The following is a 16,023-nucleotide window of genomic DNA, read 5'->3' as shown; positions in this document are numbered from 1 at the left end:
AGCAATTCCTCAAGATGAGAATGTGTATGTTGTAACTGGACAGTACTCAATGAAGATATGACTGGAATGAAGAATGGGATGTAAAATGGAAAGGATGCCAGTAATGATGGGAAAGAGGCTGCTTTCTTATAGGATTCTCATGGCGGGATGATGCGAAGACCGGGCAATCAGGGTTCTAAAATGACTTCGTTCTGTCACGTTTCTAACTGTTGATGCCATCGGAGATAGCTTCCCGGCACGTCCAAAGTGAGGGAGTTATCGTGAGTTTCGGTCCGTAGAGGTTGTTAGTCCATCAAGCCTCGCACATCCCACGGTTTGCTTTAGAAGAGACTTCCCGTCCACTAAGGGCAGTGCGAAAGAAAAACAAGATGCCCTTCACTATATAAGAGGAATGGCGTGTATGGCAAGGATAACGGGACGTTCCATTCATTCGCGAACCTAGGAGGATACCAGCCATCCCAGTCTGGGTTAACGGAACCCCTTACGGAGATAAGTTTCATGGACAGCAAGGTTTCTCTGAATTTGGTGAGGATTACGGGTACGTGTTGAAAGCCTGGGAACTATGGTATGGGAGAGCTAAGGTGCCTACAGCTGTGTGTCGACTAGGTCAAATCGACAGAGAAATCCCCGGTCTTGTCTCGGGATGGTGCTATGCATCATACTATGGCCACTGGATTGCTTCCGATGGACGAGGTAGAGCCGAGAGATCTGGAATTGGATCTCATATCAAATCACAAGAAATCACGACATTAAAGTCACCATAGCCAAGCGAACACCATAAAAACCAGAGATGCAGAACCTCAATTCTCTTCTTCCCAATGCAAGTAGTGAGCGCCAAGGATCCCAAGCCCCTATCTCTTCCATGCCCAGATACTTTTTTGTTCCGCTAATTCTAACATACAACCAACTCCTCGCGCCCCCCCAAAACGGTCGCTCAAGCAAACCCAAAGCCTTGCGCGTTCTCCAACGCCATGGAAAGCCTCTCTCTCAGGACATCTTTATCTTTGTACTCTGGCAGCAAAAGCGTACCGTAACACGTGTACGCGGTGGGCAAATGTCCGCCCTCGCCCTCCTCTTCACCATTTCTTTGAACGACGAATTGCATATTCTTCATGCCGCCGACGGGCACACGGTCCGACGCGGTGACGAACTCCAGCAGCCGCCTCTTCATCTTCTCGTCGTAGCGCTTAACAACCGACCAGAAGTCTCGGACGCCGCGGTGGGTTGCGTCCCAGCCGACGTATCTGGTGTATCGGCGCAGTTCGGAAATGTCAATCTCCTGGACGCCCTCCACGAGTGATTGGAGGAGTGGCGGGGTCAGAAGCCCGAGTGCCTTGGGATGTAAGCAAGCTCGGAATCCACGCTCGAACGCTTCGTATTGCGGCCGAACGGAAACATCCGTCAGGTATTTGATGTAGTCGCTGACGTACGCGTTCCTGTTCTCGTTGGTGACGAGCGGAGCATCCTCGGGATTCCCGTCCACAAGCGACGTCTTAGCAGTCGCCTCGAACTGGGGCCAGCTGCTAGCCTTTCCATCCATCTCCCGAGAAATGGGCTGTCCAAACATGGAAACGGAGAATTCGTATGTGCGTGCGAAGATGTCTTCGACAAGACCCTGTTTCTCGTCCCATTCAAGTAGTGTCGTCAGTCCCATCGCGAGGTCTGGCCATCCGTCGGCGATGTGATGCAGTTCGTCCACAGGCTCGCCTAGGAGCTTGCGGTAAAGGGCCTTGGGAAATGTGATGGGCAGCGTCAGGCCGTTATAGACAGCCAGTGACACCAACAGACCAAGGATCTCAAATTTCCAGGCTGGTACAACGGAGCCCGGGACGAACCAGGTCATGCGGGTCCTATCGTCGACCGTGAAAGCGCCATGATCGGGATTGAGGCACTCAGCAACAGCAAGTCGGAAGAACTCCTGTTGAACTCCGCCGGAATCGAATCCCTCTTCGCCACCTTCCTCGCCAAGATGGATCTTGAGCGGTCTATGCAGCTCTCTTGCTTCTCGCCGCCAGAGTTGATCGAAAGCATCCCTAATGACGTTCTTACGACTAATCTCGAGGATCAAATACTTTGAGGAGGCTGTCTTCAGAAGGTCTTGCAGAACAAGCTTGTGATGGGGATTGGTAATGAGGCCTCCAGGAGCAACAATTGCCTTCATACGTGTTTGAAGCGAGCTTGATTCCTCGTAGCTTCGGCTCATCTTCGAGAAGTTGATGGATCGGAAATAAGACACCAAGGCAGATGGTTCGAAGATGAAGGGGAAGTCCAATAGGTGCTTCTTCTGTCTCGAGGAGGTATGGGTGAGCCAGGCGACAGGCATATTGATTGAGTCCAGCCTCTCGGCAAAGTAATCCACGCGAAATTGTATGTCTCCAAGAAGCAAGTCTTGTCGTTTTTCGTCTGGTGGGGCGGTCAGTTGAATGGGAAATCTCACATGCGATGATTTTAGAACTTACACATAGCTGCAATCAGCGACAACGCTCCACCAAAGGAGCTATCGTATGAAATTTCAGGCTGGCCGTCCCATTGCTGAAGCATCACCGTCTTGGCCCAGTCTAGAAGTAGCGTAGAAACCCTGGACTCGTGGCCAGCTCGCTCGAGCTGGCCCACCCCAGGAGTGGAAGATGAGTACGAGTTAAGTAGGTCAAGTTGAGACAGAAGGGGTCGAAGGGCGTCGAAGTCCTCCTTGTTGTCCTCGAGATTGTCATCTTGCGCAGCCATATCTGCAAAACACCTACGCGCGGATATGGCGGTGAACAAACGCCTCGCCAGCCGGAGTGCCAGATCGTTCGAAAAGGCATCCTCATACAGAAGGCAGAGCCACGCTGGCTGCCGAGCGAGGGCACCGCTTCCGGCGAGAGTTAGCCCATTAGAACGGATTCGTGACATGTCGAAAAGGATTCGGGAGTCTGTAATCAAAGGGGCCGCGGCCACCAGCGCATGGAGGCATATCGATAGGAGCTGACCAGCTTCGACATTGGCAAGAGATCGATCGGTTCGGCGGAACATTCTGGCAGCGGGGGGACGAAGGGATTGCAGTGACTTGGGTGCTTTGAACAAGCTCCCAGCCGCCATCCACAAACTGTGAAACACCAAGCTTGGAGCCACTCGTGTGAGTCTCAGCATGCAGTACCATATGGTATGGGAATCGAGCAATTCGTCGTCCTTGACAAAGGATGCGACCAAACTAACGGGGTCGCTCAAGATATTGAACAGACTTTGCTCAATAAAAAGCTTCCACTGTCTTCGGAGTCTCTTTGGGTAGGTAGCTCGGGAGCTCTGTTTCCTCTGCATTCTGGAAGCCCGGTCCTTGAGTGTGGTGTACGTGCTGGTAATCCTTGGGGGATCAAGGAGGTGGGACTCTGATGTACCGTCATCCTGGAGAATGTCGCACACGAGATCAACCACCTCCACGTCGAGTACTGTTAAGGATTGTGGGAGCAAGCTGTCGGCAATCGATACCTCCAGCGGATCTTGATTCTGTTTCGCATTTTCGGCGGAATTTGCAACCCGCAAAGGTTGAGCTTCTGAGACCGGGTCATGGGAAACTGGAGTTTCTGCTGGTTGTGGTGGTCGGCTGTTGGCGTGGTTTATATTGGGTATTGAGTCTGGTTCTTGGACAATCGTTACAGCGTGGCTTTGAGGCGGTACATTATCGAAGAATGATGGTGTCGAGGGTATTTCTGGAATGGCGTAAGGGTTAACGTGAGACGTTTTTGGTGGCCGCAGTGGTTTCTCATAAGCTCCTCCGTTCATCCTTGGGGAGGACAACCCGGACGTGACGTCTTCGGGCAATGAAGATGTCGGGTATGGCTCGATAGAGAGTTTCCTACTAGGCTTCGAGTTGGCCCGCACCCTAGTGCTTGAACTTCTCTTAGGTTTATTAGGCCGTGAGCTGGGCATCGTCGCATTTGGATTATGCAGTGTCTGTGACCCCTGAGCGATAACTGCATCCGATCCTTGTTCCGGAGTCGACTGAGAGACTTCGCCCAAATCCCTCGTACCTGCCTGCGTCAAGGGAGGCGTTGGCTGCAAAGGCGTCGACAGGCCTGATGGGTTACGGAACATTTGCGGTTCTTCTTTGGAAGGACTTTGTGTCGCCTCTGCCTCCAATGCCGCGACTTTTTGGGACATGGCATCCAGGCCAGCTGGCGTAAGCCATTCCAACATCTTGAAGGCGACGGTCCCAAACACATTGGCTGCGAAAGAACGGTAATCCTTGTTGACGGGTCGTTCGGCAATCTTGAATGGAGGATGTGCAGTGCCTGTTGCCGCATCAAAATGGGAGCGTTCGTGCGTGGCGGATATTGTTGCTCGACGACCAATTTCCTCGGTACCCTGGGTAGCCCTCATGGAACTGCCATCGCCATTTGTCCTGGCGCCCGAATTTGACTTCCGCCTTCTACTATCGCCTGATGTACCGGATCGCTTCGAAAAGGGGTCGCTGAATGCTGGAGGCGCGGGGTTGGAGGAAAATATGAGCGAGTTGAGGGCGGCCGGTGTTTCTTTCGGGGGGTTGAGGTAGGGACAGAGCCCAGTCTCTGGGTTGTCCTGACTGGCCAGGTACACTGCCAAGGTCCTTGCGCTCGTGATGTTGTATCTGCGTATTGGCGCTTTGCCTGCGAGACGCTTGCGACAGGAGAAGCAGGTCGAGGTTGTACATGACTTGGAGTCACATCCGTACCGTAGCTGTTGGACGTATCTGATCAGATCAGGGGTTTGTTAGTATGGAGGACACACAATGGAGGCTGAATAACAGTTGAAGACGCACGCTTCTACGAGAATCTGGAAGTTGTGCCGGCGGCTGGCGCGGTGGATGGCGTAGACGCGCTTCGGGTTCTCTATGATCTGTACCATATCCTTCAGTTCGGCCGGCGCATCAGAGGGCAGGCGCGCGAGAGGCGCATCTTCCCAGAGACCGGCTAGAAGTTCAGCATCGAGGCCGGCTTCGGTCTGAGGGCCCTTCTCAGGGCGGCAAATGTCTCGAGTCATGTCATCCGGATGGCGAGAGTTCTGGGGTATCTGAGGTCGAGGTTGGATGAGGTAGCTGGCGGCGTACAAGACCAGGAAATGCGCGCGGCAGGGAGCGGCTAGCGAGAAGAGGAGTCGGACAGAATAAGAGGGAACGCAGGGGCGGTTTCGTTCTCGTGGACGTCTAATGGTACACGGATATTACAACCAGTAGTGAACACAGTTGGGCCAAATAGAAATATGTTGGTGATGAATGAACAGCCTTGACCCGATGATGGGCAGTGGGTATGGTAAGTAGGTTAGGTGGATTAGGATAGCTCAACGTCCCGGTCGTCAGTGTCGGAAGAGGAACTGGGCACCGTATGGCCACGCTACGAGGCTCGGCGATGACACGGTGCGATTCGATGCAAACGGGGCACGGCTTCCGGGGTCCTTCTGGAAGAGTGGATACGGGAAGCACGGGAGCAGGCAAATCGAACATGGAGGATTCCGCAGAGGGTCCCAATTTAGCATGCGAAATTCCAATGGCAGACGCGCAAGTTGCGATCAAAGGGCGGACCAGGGCAGGGTACCTACTCTGGGGCCTGCACCTACACTACGAATACGGAGTATGGATGCCTTGTGGTGTTTCTGACATCAGCCGCAAGGTTGCCGTCTTCATTGTTCAAACGCCCATTCCAGTCTCGGCAAGGTCGGCGATTTCTGCCTCCGACTTTCTTTCCTTTTTTTTTCTGGACCCAGCAGAGGTGCCCGCGCCGCCGTCGCCGCCCGGTTGACCCGCTCGAACCCCTCCATCGTTGTTCATGACGGGCCGATGTTTTGCAGACAGCGCCTAACGGTGAATTAGTCATTCGAGTTTCCATACGGTAACTATTTCTCAGTGTGGTGACGGGAGTGTGGTGGGTATGATGCAAGTATTTGTCTGTTCCTGTAGTATCTTAGTCGAAATCTTGAGTCTTCCGTCTGGATTATATCCTGGCACTCGTACTTGTTGGGCTTCAACTTTGTTGTTAGGTAGTCATTCATCGAGATGCCCGAATCGAGGCTTGCATTTGAGGCGCAAGCCCAAGCGCCAATGATTCCCCACGAAGATGTAGGTAGGTACTTCCATAATAAAGGCTGTAACTCTAAAAGGCGCGGGACGGCAACACCTTAACCCCAAAACGGTGACAAGTAGACTTGCTGGTGCTTGAAGCGATAGTTTGCCCCTTAAGGTAGGTACTCATGCGACTTGCCTCTTTCTTGATATGTCAGCCGGCGAGACAGAATAAGCCAGAAGCCAGAAAGAAAGCACCAGGCTTCTCAGTCGAGAATCTTTGCAGGTCCGGTGCTTCGGGAAGGAGAGGATTAGTGTACCGGCCCCCACTTGACAGGGCAGCAACTGCCAGGAACGTGCTAAGGTAAGGGAAATCTCGAGGCTTTCCAGTGGTACAACTTCTGAGGGACAGCCCAGCCCAAGGGCCCTAGACTGCAAGTGACGTGCCTATCACGTCCCTCCAAACCCCCGCCTAACCCACTAAAGCCCTTGCGAATTTTCCCTTTTAAAATCATTTTCCCCTCCATCCCGCCAGACTTTGACGCACTGCACACAGAGGCACGCCCATCTTTTGCCTCCTTCACCTCTCTTTCTTTTGCGCTTCCTGCAAATTCACGTTTGCGCGCAACAAAACTCCCTATTGCAAACAATCAAACACATACACAAGCAACCTCTGAGACGAAAACCAAGCAAAACTCACCACTTTTGCACACGACATTCACCATGGCGAGCGTCGATGTTGCTGCCCTCGGCGCCGTTCCTGCAAATGGAGGGGCAACGGCGGCTTCCCACCCCTACACCTGCAACACCTGCTCTGTTGCCTACCGAAACATCGATCTTCAGCGAGGCCATATGAAGAGCGACTGGCAGTATGTTACTTTGATTTCCCTCCTTCCCAGAGTCGTTCCTTCTGTTTTCTGGGCCCGGCTTGTCGTCTTGTTTCCGCTGTGTTCCGCCCAGACCAACTGACATCATCTACCCAGCCGATACAACCTCAAGCGCAGAGTCGCCTCCCTCCCTCCTATTGCCTCTGAGGTCTTCAACGAAAAGGTCCTCCAGGCTCGCGCCGTTCAGACCGCCGAGGCAGAGAAGGCCCTCTTCGAACGCTCCTGCGACGCCTGCCAGAAGTCGTACTCGAGCGAGAACGCCTACCAGAACCACTTGACGAGCCAGAAGCACAAGGTCCGTGTCGCTGCTATTGCTAGACGCAAGGGCGGTGTTGCCGATGATGCCAGCTCCGTCATGAGCTCCACCTTCTCTCTTGGCGAGCCCATCGCCGTCGACAAGGAGAGCGAGTTGGATTCCGAGGCCGAGGAGGAGTTCACTCAGGTCGTCGAGGGCCTCAAGAAGACCAACATTCACGAGTCCCACGGCGAGCGCCCCTCACCCGTCAAGCGCCCCTCCAACCCCCACCTCTCTGCTCAAGGTCAGCGTGAAGACGTTAACATGAACCGCGACTCCGAATCTGCAACCCCCGTGCAGTCAAAGCCAGAGATCGCTTGGACCATCAAGTCCTGTTTGTTCTGCAACTACGAGTCGCCCAGCGTCTCCCTCAACGCCAACCACATGGAGCGATTCCACGATATGTTCATTCCCGAGAAGCAGTATCTTGTTGACCTGGATGGCCTGCTTCAGCATTTGCAGGAGCGCGTCCATGATGGTCACCAGTGCCTGTACTGCTTCAAGACCAAGAAGACGGCCTTTGCTGTGCAGACTCACATGCGCGACAAGGGCCACTGCAAGATTCCCTACGATACGGAGGAAGTTCAGCTCGACATTGGTGATTTCTACGACTTCCGAAGCACCTACTCTGATGGCGAGGACTCGGACGAGGAGGAGGAAGAGGCTGATGAGAACGGTGGAGCCAAGTTGGGTCTGAAGCGCCCGACCAAGTTGGTTGGAGAGGACGGCGAGGAGGTTGAGGAGGGTGGTGATGATGGCTGGGAGACGGACAGCTCGGCCTCTTCGCTTGACTCGGATGAGCTGACGGCCTTCACCGCGGATGGCAAGTATGAGCAGTTCGAGCGCCTCGACAAGCACCCTCATCACTCTACCAACGATCCGCGTGCCCGCCACCAGGCCGACGGCTGGCACTCACACGCCCACAAGCACACTCGTGCTGTCTTCTACGACGAGTACGAGCTGCACTTGCCCTCTGGCAAGGCAGTCGGTCACCGCTCTCACAACCGATACTTCAGACAGAACCTTCACAACTACCCTACCGAGGAGGAGCGCGCCGAGCGTTTGGCCATTGAGGCTGGCTCTGGCTCGGGCGATGAGATGGACGTTGATGGTAGAGAGGTCGCCACCACCGGCGACCGCAAGACTCGCAACCGTGCTATCGCTCGCAGAGATGCTGCTGGCATGGCTGGTGCCTCTGACAAGCAGAAGCGCGTTGTTAGACAGGAAGAGGTCAGAGGCCGGAGCACCGCCACGCGTCACCAGAAGCGCTACGACTACGGAGTCAGCGAGAAGTTGAACAACCAGAAGAACTTCTACTACCGCTACCAGGCCGGTGGTTGATCAACTCGCCAATCGATTCTGGATGAACAAGGCGTTGGACGGATTGATTTTGTATTTCGCTAAATTACATTGAACCTTCAAAGGAATTGGCATGCATGATGAGCTTTGATGAACCATGCATAGGGAAGGTAGAACTAAAATAGAGGCTATTACCGCCATAAGATCGCAGAGACTTTGAAGTGAGATGATGTTAGTTGTGACAACTTATTGTATATACTGGTGGCGACGGTGGGGGTTTGACAATTAACTATGCATATAACGAAACGTCTCTATGCGTTTGTTGCATTATCCTAAGCAAACTCGGACCTTCATATACCGTCCACCATCCCCTGAGCTCTCTCATCCACAAATATCATTCGGCACCATTGGCAATGAATATCAAATTTTCAGAACAATAATCTAGAGCTCATGTTTGGCTCGTGAAAATGTTCAAACACATATGCAACTGCCGTGCCTTCGCTCAGCGGCCGTTCCTGACGTCGCAGCGATGGATGAGCAGCAGGCCGACTTACAACGCATGGCTACCCCAACCAGACGCTGACGGCTGGTACGATGGGCGGAAACACCCAAGACGGCTGGAAGAGTTCGACAACGGGAAGACTCGCGCAAAGGAGGACCAGCGCGTCCGGGCGAACACCAGGCTTTCGGCCCCTTCGCGGTCGGGCGGCACACCCGCTAGACGGTCAGGCAGCGACTTAAGCCCAAGAAGCTCTGGCGATGCGTCTCGTAACGAACGTGGACGGGATGAGAGATTCTCAACATCATTGTCGAGGAGGAGTCGGCCAAGGAGGTCACACAGGGACGATGAACCGCCGGCACCCAAGAGGAAGGGCGGCGGTTTTGTACTGATGGTGAGTTGAAGCATTATTGCTCTTCTCCTCACTAAAAGGATCAAAACTAGAGGATCTATACTGACAGTCCTCTAGCCAAAACTATCCCAAGAAGAACTGGACAAGATTAGCAAACCCAAAGACGTCTGGGAAGCCAGATCACTCTACTTCGTCCCCCCCAAGAGATCAAAAGAACACCAGAAACCCATCCGGCAACCCAAACCGCCAAAACCCGAACCCTCCCGAAGGAACCGCGACGCAGCAGCCATGATCGCCAGCCCAGACGCCATCAAAGCAGCAATCTCAATTTCAGAAAAGGACCTCCGCCTGGCGCGGAGACCGCCCCCGCCGCCCCCCGAAATCGAACTCGAGGGCGACGGCGGCAGCCTCGTCGCGGACCCCATCGCCAGTGACGACGTCCTCCCGCACGCCCTCGCCGCCCGCTTCTTCCTGTCTCCGCCCGCGACGTTCTTGTACTCGGCCTTCCGGCTGAAGCACCACCCGCTCAACACCACCACGCCCGAGATCTGCGTCGTCGGCGCCAGCAACTGCGGGAAGTCGTCCTTCATCAACGCCCTCACCGGCGCGGCGTCGCTCGCGAAAGTAAGCGACCGGGCAGGCAAGACCGTCTCCATGAATGCCTACGGCGTGGGACCCTTGACGGGCCTTCCTTTCCGGAAACCAGTCGCCTCCCCTTCTTCTTCTTCCTCGTCCGAGGGTGGCGGCGGCGTCACAAAGGAAGAGAAACCAGAACACGGCATAATCCTTGTCGACACCCCCGGCTACGGCTACGCCTCCCACGAAGAATGGGGCCGCGAAATCGTCGAATACATCAACAAGCGCACCATGCTCCGCGGCATCGTCCTCCTCCTCTCCTCCGAGAAAAAAGTATCCGAAAAGGACGCGCAAATCGTCAAGCTCCTCGCCGACGCCGGCCGCCCCGTGATGCTCGTCTTCACCAAGATGGACAAGGCGCTCTCTCGTAAAGCGCGCGAGGAAGGCGGCATCGCGCAGCGGTTACGCGAGGCGGAGCGGTGCTTCGCGAGGACGGGGTGGGACGGCTGGGTGAAGAGGGTGTACATCACCGCGGCGCGGATGGAGCGCGATAAGAGCTGGAAGGTGGATGAGGGCACGAGGAGCGGCGCAGCGGGGATGGCCGGGGTGAGGATGGGGGTTTTGGAGTTGGCGGGTGTCAGGGAGTTTGTTGCGCCGGAGAAGGCTAGCAAGATGGTCGCTCAGCGGAGGGCGGCGCAAAAGTCGCAAAAGACACAGGACAAGGGTGGGGAGGAGAAAGAGGAAAAGAGGCTGGAGCCGGGTAAGGCTTTGGAGAGCGATCCGGCGGCGTGGTCTGGGGACGTGGTTTCGTTTGAGGAGCTAGAGAAGAAGTTTGGGGACTGGAGTTCGTGAGCGACGAAGAGACGGGAAACCTTCTGTACGACCATGTTTGTAAGATAGTGTGATTGACTATGGTAGAGAAGAGATACCCTCTAGAGAGAAATGCAACTCATCGTCAGGCACGCATGAATTGGGCACACGAGCGTTTTACTCATAAACTGCGGGAGACCTTATTGATGAACCAACGCTTTAGACAAGTTCCATCATATGGGTATTCTAGCCAAGACAAAATTGCAAACAGGCCTTCCTCGACCATGAGACATTCCCTGAGAACTCCTTGTTTCCTCCGTTCCAGTATGAAATCTCAAGTGAGTGACACGAAATTGGCGCAGACTGGTTGTCCACTACTACTCCTTCTCCTTTTCCTTGTCTCCCCCCGCCCCTGAGACGGTCGAGCGCGCTGTGCCCGGCCTGCTAAGCTGCCGACGGATCTTCTTAGCGTTCTTTGATTCAAACAAACTCTTAACCCTCCTAAGACGTGCCCAACGTTCCTTGTCCTTGGCTTCTCTTGACTGTTCGTCCTCCCCGCCGGCTGGCTCGGTGGCAGCGCTCGGCGAGTCGTAACCCCCTGGTGTCGAGTGCGCCGCAGCGCCCCTTCGAACCGGCGTTGAAGGCACCGAGGCGCCTCTATTATGCCATGTGGACCTGTTCTTCGGCCGGTCCTCGAGCGCTCCGCGCAGGTAAGCGTCATTCTTCAGTACCTGCGTCAGCAACTTCCAAGCCGCCAAGGTCGCGTCTGAGCCAGGCTTCGCGCTGCCCAGACGTTGCGCCACAGGATTCTTCCAAGGGCAGAAGAAACGGTGCTCCTTGACTGGATCAAGATGATCCATTGGCGCGGGAACGAGGATCTCGCCGTCGGCGCTGACCTCCTTACTCTTGAACATCCATAGACCGAGACGTCGCAAGCACGTGTGACAGGAGGCCGAATTTGGCACCGCACCAATGCGGGGATTCGTGAGGCCCTGCCACCCCATCATTGCCAGAGCCAAAGCGACCCTGTTTGGTTCCTTTGGATCCGGAGAGTCCTTGGTTGGCGGTGGGCTTGTGAAGAAGTCTTCCGGCAGCTGAGCGAGGACGCTGTCGATGTTGAGGCCCTCAGGCAGCCTCAAGTTGAACTCATAGGGAAGGAAGGGTTTCCTTGCACAGAGCTCGTCGTAACGTGTCCGCAAAGCCTCCACACTTATTTTGGCATTGGTTAAAGACAGCCGGAGTAGCGAATCTGGGAAAGTTAGATCTTGCTCTCGTCATTAGGGTCTGTAGACACTTACTATCACATCCCTGTTTTCTCCATAAACATTCCTCCAGGTGTGCCGTGACAATAAGATCGGAGTATCTTTCTATTAACGCTTCCTCTGCTTCACCAATCAGTTCTGAGTAGCAGCGAGGACTGGCGACCATGAACCTACCGACGTCCGACGCCACAAGGACAGGTACCTCCTTGCCATCGACTTCGCGTTTGTTGAGCTTCACAACGAGCTCCTTATTGCAGAGTGAGCACCGCACACGATCCTTTCCCTGGCATACCCATCCTCGCTTCGCCCATTCAACCTCGTTCACTGCATCGGGCTTCGGTGTCCAGTCTGTAATCTCCTGGAACGATGCTAGTCTCTTCAGGAGCTCGTTTCGGTCGCTGGGTGCAAACTTTGGGGCGTGCTTGATTTCCGTCACGTTGGCAGACCTTGGAACCCACTTCTTCAGAGATACGTTCGAGAAGGTTGTCGTTGCACCTGCTCCAGTGGCACGAATTGAAGGAGAGCTATTGATCGTAGCGGCATTCTTCTCAGTCAGTGCTTGCAGGCGCCGACGCTTCAACAAGATATCCTCTTCAATCGACATGCTCGGTTTTACAGAGGTATCGGCCGTTATGTTCGTGTTTGTAGAATTCGTGTTGGAGGGCTGGAGGGAAGTCGTCGACGGACGAGGGGATTCGGAAGGCAAGCTCGTGGTGTCGTTCGATTTCGTAGAGGCGGATGATCTGCCCATACCCTGGATGAGGGCGTTGAACTTTCGTTTGGTAGCATTCATTTTCGCTGCGTGTTTCGATGTAACCGGGGTGGTGGATGTAAGGAAAGATGTCTGATCTGACCTGACCCCAGGCGCGAAGATCAAAGGACCAGGAAGAAGACGGCGACGGAGAAGGTCGGTCGGTTTGGTTTCTTATGAGAGGTTGAATTCGGTTGTTTGGAGAAGCTTTCGTCAAGAGTCCTTCGTCATTTGTGGTATGCAGCACCATTAGATGGATCTCCCAGGAAGAGGATGGCGCTCGGTCGCTAGTCGAAGCCTAGGCGCCCAGCTTTGCGAAAGTCAACAAACGGGCAGTCGCTGATCGGGCAATGAGCTGGCCACCCCTGTCGCGTGGATGCCAGCGCTAAGGTACGAGGCGTGGCAACGAGTTACCACTGGCGTTTGATGGATAAATACATAGACCAGCTTGATGGATATTGACTGATAAGATAAGACTTGTCGCAAAGTGAGAGGTCGGGAAGGAAAAAAAAGTTGCGAGCAGGGATCCCGGCACTAAAATTTTGGAGACACCGATCCGCCGACGCAGAGATCCCACAGAAATTTTCCCAGGTGAGGGAAGACCCAGGACGATTCCATTCTCACCGAGGAATTTGCGACTCGCCGGCTCTTTCCACCTCCACTCACTTTGCCCTCTTCTTTTTCTTGCCATTGCGACGGATAAGAGCCATCTCCTGGCCCAATACACATGTCTGCGCCTCCATCTTGGTTATTCTCCAACAACTTCACAAAAGCCAACAACACAAGCACCTCTACGGCTTCCGCGACAACGCAACCAGACAAAATGGCCAAGGTCAAGAAGTCCGAGAAGAAGGTCAAGGCCGAGGCCACCTCCACCAAGCAGGCTCCTCCCGCCCAATTGATGGACCTCGTCGACTCCTTCCTCTCCGAGAACGCCTTCACCTCTGCCCACGAGGCCTTCCAGAAGCAGCGCGCCAAGAGCGGTTGGAAGCCTTCCAAGAAGGAAGCGGGCCAGACCAACCTCGTTACCGTCTTCCAGACCTGGCAGACTTCTTCCACCGCTCCGACCACCAGCGAGAGCTCGAGCGACAGCAGCTCGAGCGAGGATGTGGATATGGCCGATGCGGCTGCCGCCGCCGACAGCGACAGCGATAGCAGCTCCAGCTCCAGCTCCAGCTCCAGCTCCGATTCCGACTCCAGCAGCGACAGCGAGAGCGAAGATGAGAAGCCCGAGCCTAAGGCCAAGCAGAGCCTGAAGCGCAAGGCGCCCGAGTCCGACAGCAGCAGCAGTGATAGCAGCAGCAGCAGCGACAGCGACTCTTCCTCAGACGATTCCAGCTCTGAAGATGAAGCCCCCAAGGCCAAGAAGCAGAGGGTCAAGAAGGACGATAGCAGCTCCTCCTCCGACTCGTCTTCCGACTCCAGCTCGGACAGCTCCAGCGAATCTGACTCCTCCTCAGACTCAGACTCTTCCGACAGCGACAGCGACTCTGACTCCGACTCTGACGGCTCTGAGGCCGCAAAGGTGCCCCTTCCCGAATCCGGCTCCGACTCCGACTCCTCTTCTTCCTCTTCCGATTCGGACTCCGACTCAGACGCAGACACCAAGAAGAAGGCCAAGAAGGAAAAGGCACCCACCGACAGCGCCTCCCTCTCCTCCGCAACCCTCGAGAAGACGTCCCCCGAGCTCAAGCCCGCGACGTCCACGGCCGCCGACCCGCCTCTGCCCCCCGACCCCATGACCTACCGCGCCAACAACCGCGGCGGCAAGAAGGAGAAGAAGGAGCCCAACAAGCCCTTCTCCCGCATCCCCGACGTCGTCTACGTCGACCCCCGCTTCGCCAGCAACGAGTACGTGCCCAACGACTACTCGCAGCGCGCTCACGAGGACCTCATCGTCACCAAGGGCAAGGGCTTCACCAAGGAGAAGAACAAGAAGAAGCGCGGCGCCTACCGCGGCGGCATGATTGACATTTCTAGCAAGAAGGGCATCAAGTTCGACTGAGGTCCGCTTTTTAGCTATAGTTTCTTGACGACACATGCATATTCGGTTCTCGGAGTTTGGGATCCCGAAGAAAAGAAGTCTGCTTTTTGCGTTCTGGTTTTTGGTGGTGAAAATTAAAAAGGGGATGGCCGGTTTGACTTTGGCATTGCGTTTATTAGTCTGCTTCAGAGAGCTTTGAAAAGCATGACGGCTGATTATTCTTCGAGAGGATGGAAAAAAGACCAGAGAGGGAGAGAGAGAGCTTGGTACGCGGCATAATCACTAGACTCGAGATCAGCTCCCGCGCAAACGTTTGCCGTGTAGATAGAAAAATCAAAACGTATCTTTGACGTCCTTTTCATACATCTCCCTACGGCCCTAGTGTTACTGATGCAAATAATTGGACTGTGAGTGATCAATAAGTAAGTACCTAAAACCCGGCGGTACTTGGCTGTGATGTACACCTCTAGGTACCGGATAACAGAATTCTTTCTAACAGTCGCTGGACCGGTAAAGTTCCCCTCACGCAGAATCAGGCTGAGATCTGTGACACAGAGAAGTTCCGGGGGCGCAGTAGGCCAAGATGGGTAAACGAGCAACCAGGCTGCAGCCTGATCGATAGCGTGTACTCCGTGCCGTTTCGTCCTCACATCTCAAATCATTGGGGTCCGGACGGGACGGGACCTGGGCTCTGAGTTACCTATCCATCTCATCATTGCCTCCGTCAATCCTTGACAGCAGCTTTTTAAGGGCTCAAAGAGCTCGCTCGTTCGGGAGGATCAAAGGAAAGGGGGGTAAGAGGTAGGACACGAGAGACATTGAGATGAGATGAGATGAACGAGTGGGGGTGGACCAAAAAGAAGAACTGGCCCCGGAGCAAGGCTTCGCGGAGGAAGAAGTCCTGGTGAAAATTGGGTTCCGCGGCGGTCGATTTCTTGGCTGAGCGGAGGGGAGGGGGGAGGAGTGGAAGTGAAGGAGGGGTATCATGTTGGCTGGTCCGCTATCAACTAACCTTAAAAATCCTAGTCCTGGGCTGGCAGGCCCTGATCTGAGTTGAAGAGTGAGTTTGATATCAATACATGAGTACTCGGCCGAGATAGTATTTGCAAGTAAAGTGCTCGGACACACCTTTGCATGGAAGAAACAAGTTGTGTGGCAAAATACATAATGGAAGAGAAAGAGGAACGGCCCGTCGTCGCTGCTGACGCCAAGACTGTTACCTTCCACGATGCGGCCCCCAACTTTGTATGAGTTACGCAATAGGCACAAATCACACGTCGAGTCACGTCGAATTGGTC

At 54.6% G+C, this 16,023-nt stretch overlaps 5 protein-coding genes across 5 annotated transcripts; 3 read left to right on the top strand and 2 right to left on the bottom strand.

Annotated features, from left to right (window-relative positions):
• Window positions 1-811: 811 nt before the first annotated feature.
• Window positions 812-5,289, bottom strand: HER10_EVM0003124 (HECT-domain-containing protein). The gene is made up of 3 exons (XM_035472810.1): window positions 4,775-5,289; window positions 2,460-4,705; window positions 812-2,403 (listed from the first exon to the last, which is right to left on the bottom strand). The coding sequence occupies exons 1-3, from the start codon at window positions 4,993-4,995 to the stop codon at window positions 935-937; spliced, it is 3,936 nt and encodes a 1,311-aa protein (XP_035329049.1). The 5' UTR covers window positions 4,996-5,289; the 3' UTR covers window positions 812-934.
• Window positions 5,290-6,470: 1,181 nt separating this feature from the next.
• HER10_EVM0007828 (zinc finger protein Yan) lies at window positions 6,471-8,704 on the top strand. The gene is made up of 2 exons (XM_035477372.1): window positions 6,471-6,879; window positions 6,994-8,704. The coding sequence occupies exons 1-2, from the start codon at window positions 6,734-6,736 to the stop codon at window positions 8,531-8,533; spliced, it is 1,686 nt and encodes a 561-aa protein (XP_035329652.1). The 5' UTR covers window positions 6,471-6,733; the 3' UTR covers window positions 8,534-8,704.
• A 556-nt stretch (window positions 8,705-9,260) lies between these two features.
• Window positions 9,261-10,770, top strand: HER10_EVM0013117 (ribosome biogenesis GTP-binding protein YsxC; the record flags this gene model as incomplete). Its single annotated transcript, XM_035482484.1, has 2 exons — window positions 9,261-9,384; window positions 9,460-10,770. Exons 1-2 carry the CDS (start codon window positions 9,382-9,384, stop codon window positions 10,768-10,770), a joined length of 1,314 nt encoding a protein of 437 aa, XP_035330292.1. The 5' UTR covers window positions 9,261-9,381.
• Window positions 10,771-10,958: 188 nt separating this feature from the next.
• On the bottom strand, window positions 10,959-13,039 carry HER10_EVM0013000 (uncharacterized protein). The gene is made up of 3 exons (XM_035483200.1): window positions 12,165-13,039; window positions 12,027-12,113; window positions 10,959-11,977 (listed from the first exon to the last, which is right to left on the bottom strand). The coding sequence occupies exons 1-3, from the start codon at window positions 12,781-12,783 to the stop codon at window positions 11,106-11,108; spliced, it is 1,578 nt and encodes a 525-aa protein (XP_035330274.1). The 5' UTR covers window positions 12,784-13,039; the 3' UTR covers window positions 10,959-11,105.
• A 266-nt stretch (window positions 13,040-13,305) lies between these two features.
• On the top strand, window positions 13,306-15,008 carry HER10_EVM0007966 (uncharacterized protein). The gene has a single exon (XM_035477504.1). The coding sequence runs from the start codon at window positions 13,469-13,471 to the stop codon at window positions 14,744-14,746; it is 1,278 nt and encodes a 425-aa protein (XP_035329676.1). The 5' UTR covers window positions 13,306-13,468; the 3' UTR covers window positions 14,747-15,008.
• Window positions 15,009-16,023: the final 1,015 nt, after the last annotated feature.

This window comes from Colletotrichum scovillei, assembly GCF_011075155.1.
Source record: "Colletotrichum scovillei strain TJNH1 chromosome Unknown Contig00009, whole genome shotgun sequence".
Taxonomy (NCBI): domain Eukaryota; kingdom Fungi; phylum Ascomycota; class Sordariomycetes; order Glomerellales; family Glomerellaceae; genus Colletotrichum; species Colletotrichum scovillei.
Note: the sequence above shows the minus strand (reverse complement) of the source record. Positions and strands in the feature narration are given on the sequence as shown.

Coding starts and splice junctions, on each gene's coding strand:
- HER10_EVM0003124 (XM_035472810.1), bottom strand. CDS start 4,995: ATGACTCGAGACATTTGCCGCCCTGAGAAGGGCCCTCAGACCGAAGCC. Junction 4,706..4,774: donor TTCCAGATTCTCGTAGAAGC/GTGCGTCTTCAA, acceptor TGATCTGATCAG/ATACGTCCAACAGCTACGGT. Junction 2,404..2,459: donor GTCGCTGATTGCAGCTATGT/GTAAGTTCTAAA, acceptor CCGCCCCACCAG/ACGAAAAACGACAAGACTTG.
- HER10_EVM0007828 (XM_035477372.1), top strand. CDS start 6,734: ATGGCGAGCGTCGATGTTGCTGCCCTCGGCGCCGTTCCTGCAAATGGA. Junction 6,880..6,993: donor CATATGAAGAGCGACTGGCA/GTATGTTACTTT, acceptor TCATCTACCCAG/CCGATACAACCTCAAGCGCA.
- HER10_EVM0013000 (XM_035483200.1), bottom strand. CDS start 12,783: ATGAATGCTACCAAACGAAAGTTCAACGCCCTCATCCAGGGTATGGGC. Junction 12,114..12,164: donor CCTTGTGGCGTCGGACGTCG/GTAGGTTCATGG, acceptor TGATTGGTGAAG/CAGAGGAAGCGTTAATAGAA. Junction 11,978..12,026: donor GAGAAAACAGGGATGTGATA/GTAAGTGTCTAC, acceptor TAACTTTCCCAG/ATTCGCTACTCCGGCTGTCT.
- HER10_EVM0007966 (XM_035477504.1), top strand. CDS start 13,469: ATGTCTGCGCCTCCATCTTGGTTATTCTCCAACAACTTCACAAAAGCC.